The sequence below is a fragment of the Arachis duranensis genome, chromosome 3 (genome assembly GCF_000817695.3).
Source record: "Arachis duranensis cultivar V14167 chromosome 3, aradu.V14167.gnm2.J7QH, whole genome shotgun sequence".
Lineage (NCBI taxonomy): Eukaryota > Viridiplantae > Streptophyta > Magnoliopsida > Fabales > Fabaceae > Arachis > Arachis duranensis.
The window spans coordinates 124,398,797-124,400,891 of NC_029774.3; the positions used below are offsets into that span (position 1 = coordinate 124,398,797).

Below are 2,095 nucleotides of genomic sequence, written 5' to 3' on the forward strand. Positions count from 1 at the left end.
TATATATGTATATATATGTAAAAGACAAATTTTTATTTTGTCTAAATTTTTATCAATTATTTCTAATATTAAAAGTAAAAAAATGAGATATACAAGTGATATATTCTCAACCTTTTTTTTTTGGACTTTTGGTTCTTTTTATGTTGCTTTTTTAGTGCCCTTTTCCCTCTTTTTGTTTGTAGTTGAATGAGTGGGTATTAAATGTGTTCAAGTTATTCCGGTGAACATTCATTCATGTTCCAGCTGTCGTCCTTAGATAGTTTCCATTTGAGCCACTTGATGAGTCATCTCTTTGCATTGCATAGCCTATGAATGGGTTTTCAACTTGCATTGCCATCCCTGTTTTTGTTGCTATTCATAGTATAGCACGAACCCAACATGTCCAGTGTTCATAGTTCACTTGAGCAGAGGAAGACGCCTATGCTCATATATACCGGAGAAATTGAACCATAGAAAAGTTAGACTGGCAAGTGATTAGGCAAAAAGTAATGGAAAAACTCAGTGGAAGGGCTCCCCTAAAATGCATCTTATACCAGTATGTAAGAATGTTTCTTGTATCCTTCAGATCTCGCAAACCTGAAACCCAAATGTCAAAATGTTAATCAATTATACAACTAGAACGCAATAAAATAAATAAATAAAAGCCAAATAATTTCAAGTTGTGAAAATTAGAGAAATTAAAAAGGGTCCCTCAAGGAAAGATAGGATAAGGCCATACCGGCCGAAAGAAAGGAAAAAGGCAACGCATTAAAGAAAAATGCGAAACAGGACAACTCATACAGCCAGAGCAAGATTAAAATAAATAAATAAAACAAAATTAAACGTCAATGAAGCATCTTCTCATCTTCGATATGATATTCTCAAGAAAAAAAAAATCCAAAAAGGACGAACTCACTCACCATCACTAATTTGGATCGAAACGAAATCTGACTGGAATTCATTAATGGTCAAAGCAAGGATCACAATCTAAAACTCCAATCCTTCCCAGCGATTTATATCACATATGTACACATTTATATAATTATCTTTAAATTCACATCCTTTTCTTAATTAGTAAAATAGTTTCTTAATTGTTGTTCTGTTCCATCATCCGTGGATCGAAGCTAAGCTGGCACTAGTGCCAGTGGTTGCAGTTGTTTACGAGGTAAACAACACCACCGGCGTTTCCCGGGACACGGTAACCATAGCAGGGGAAAGCGGAATTTCTCGCAGTGACAGCGGATTTCTTGGTTCCGGTACACATTTGGGCGCGAAACGACGACGTCGAGGAGGAGGAAGAAGAAGAGGAAGAGGAGGATGGCGTAGTTTTGGCGGGGGATGAATAGGAAAGGAAGAGCCTGATCTTGGAAGATGAAACGCGGTCGTATTCCTCGAGAAGGTTAGCGAGATCCTCATCGGAAGTGATGGAGACCAAGGCGTCGAGGTCCTCCGTAGGTAGTTGGCAGCGGAGGTGAGTGACGGGGGAACCGCACAGGTCTCCCAGCTTCACAAGCAGCTCTGTAACGGAATTCAGTTATTATGCCTCGAAACTTGTAAGTTGTAAGTTGTAACTGACAAAGCAAACTAAAAAAGGACAGTAGTGGTAGTTGGTTGGTAAGTAACGAACTAACTAACCGGAGAAGGCAGTGGAGCGAGGGAGGGAGAGGAGGCGGGTGTGGCCGCCCAGGTAGCGGAGCTTGCCGTCGGGATAGCGGGGGAGGATTTTACCGTCGTAGCTGCAGAGGAACTTGAGGTTGTCGCCGCCCATCTTGGTGGTGTGGCCGCGCTTTCTCTTCAAGCCTAACAATAGAACCACTCCTCCCTTATTTATATAGGGATTTAATAAGGCTACGAGAATCGTGATAATAATTACTTGCGTCACTTATGTAAATTGGATTCCCCTCTCTCTTTTTTCTTTTCTTTTTAAAAATAAATTATTCCAATGGCGTATAAGTGCAAGAAAATGATAGATGAAAATCCAGAAGAACCTTCAAATATTATCTGAATTTCTTATTTTTAATTATTAATTAATCGTTAATTTTTAAAATATAAAATAAAATATATTATTAAATTATTAAACTAAATAAATTAAAATAATTAAATTAATAGTTAAATA

General features: G+C 38.0%; 1 protein-coding gene across 1 annotated transcript; it reads right to left on the reverse strand.

Annotated features, from left to right (window-relative positions):
* Nucleotides 1-908: 908 nt before the first annotated feature.
* Nucleotides 909-1,859, reverse strand: LOC107481368 (uncharacterized). Its single transcript, XM_016101652.3, has 2 exons — nt 1,615-1,859; nt 909-1,497 (listed from the first exon to the last, which is right to left on the reverse strand). The coding sequence occupies exons 1-2, from the start codon at nt 1,745-1,747 to the stop codon at nt 1,115-1,117; spliced, it is 516 nt and encodes a 171-aa protein (XP_015957138.1). The 5' UTR covers nt 1,748-1,859; the 3' UTR covers nt 909-1,114.
* Between the last annotated feature and the right edge of the window lie 236 nt (nt 1,860-2,095).

What these genes read in the sequence shown, in the direction of transcription:
- LOC107481368 (XM_016101652.3), bottom strand. Translation starts at nt 1,747, where the DNA reads ATGGGCGGCGACAACCTCAAGTTCCTCTGCAGCTACGACGGTAAAATC. An exon ending in TCGCTCCACTGCCTTCTCCG is followed by an intron (nt 1,498 to 1,614) that starts GTTAGTTAGTTC and finishes ATTCCGTTACAG; the next exon opens with AGCTGCTTGTGAAGCTGGGA.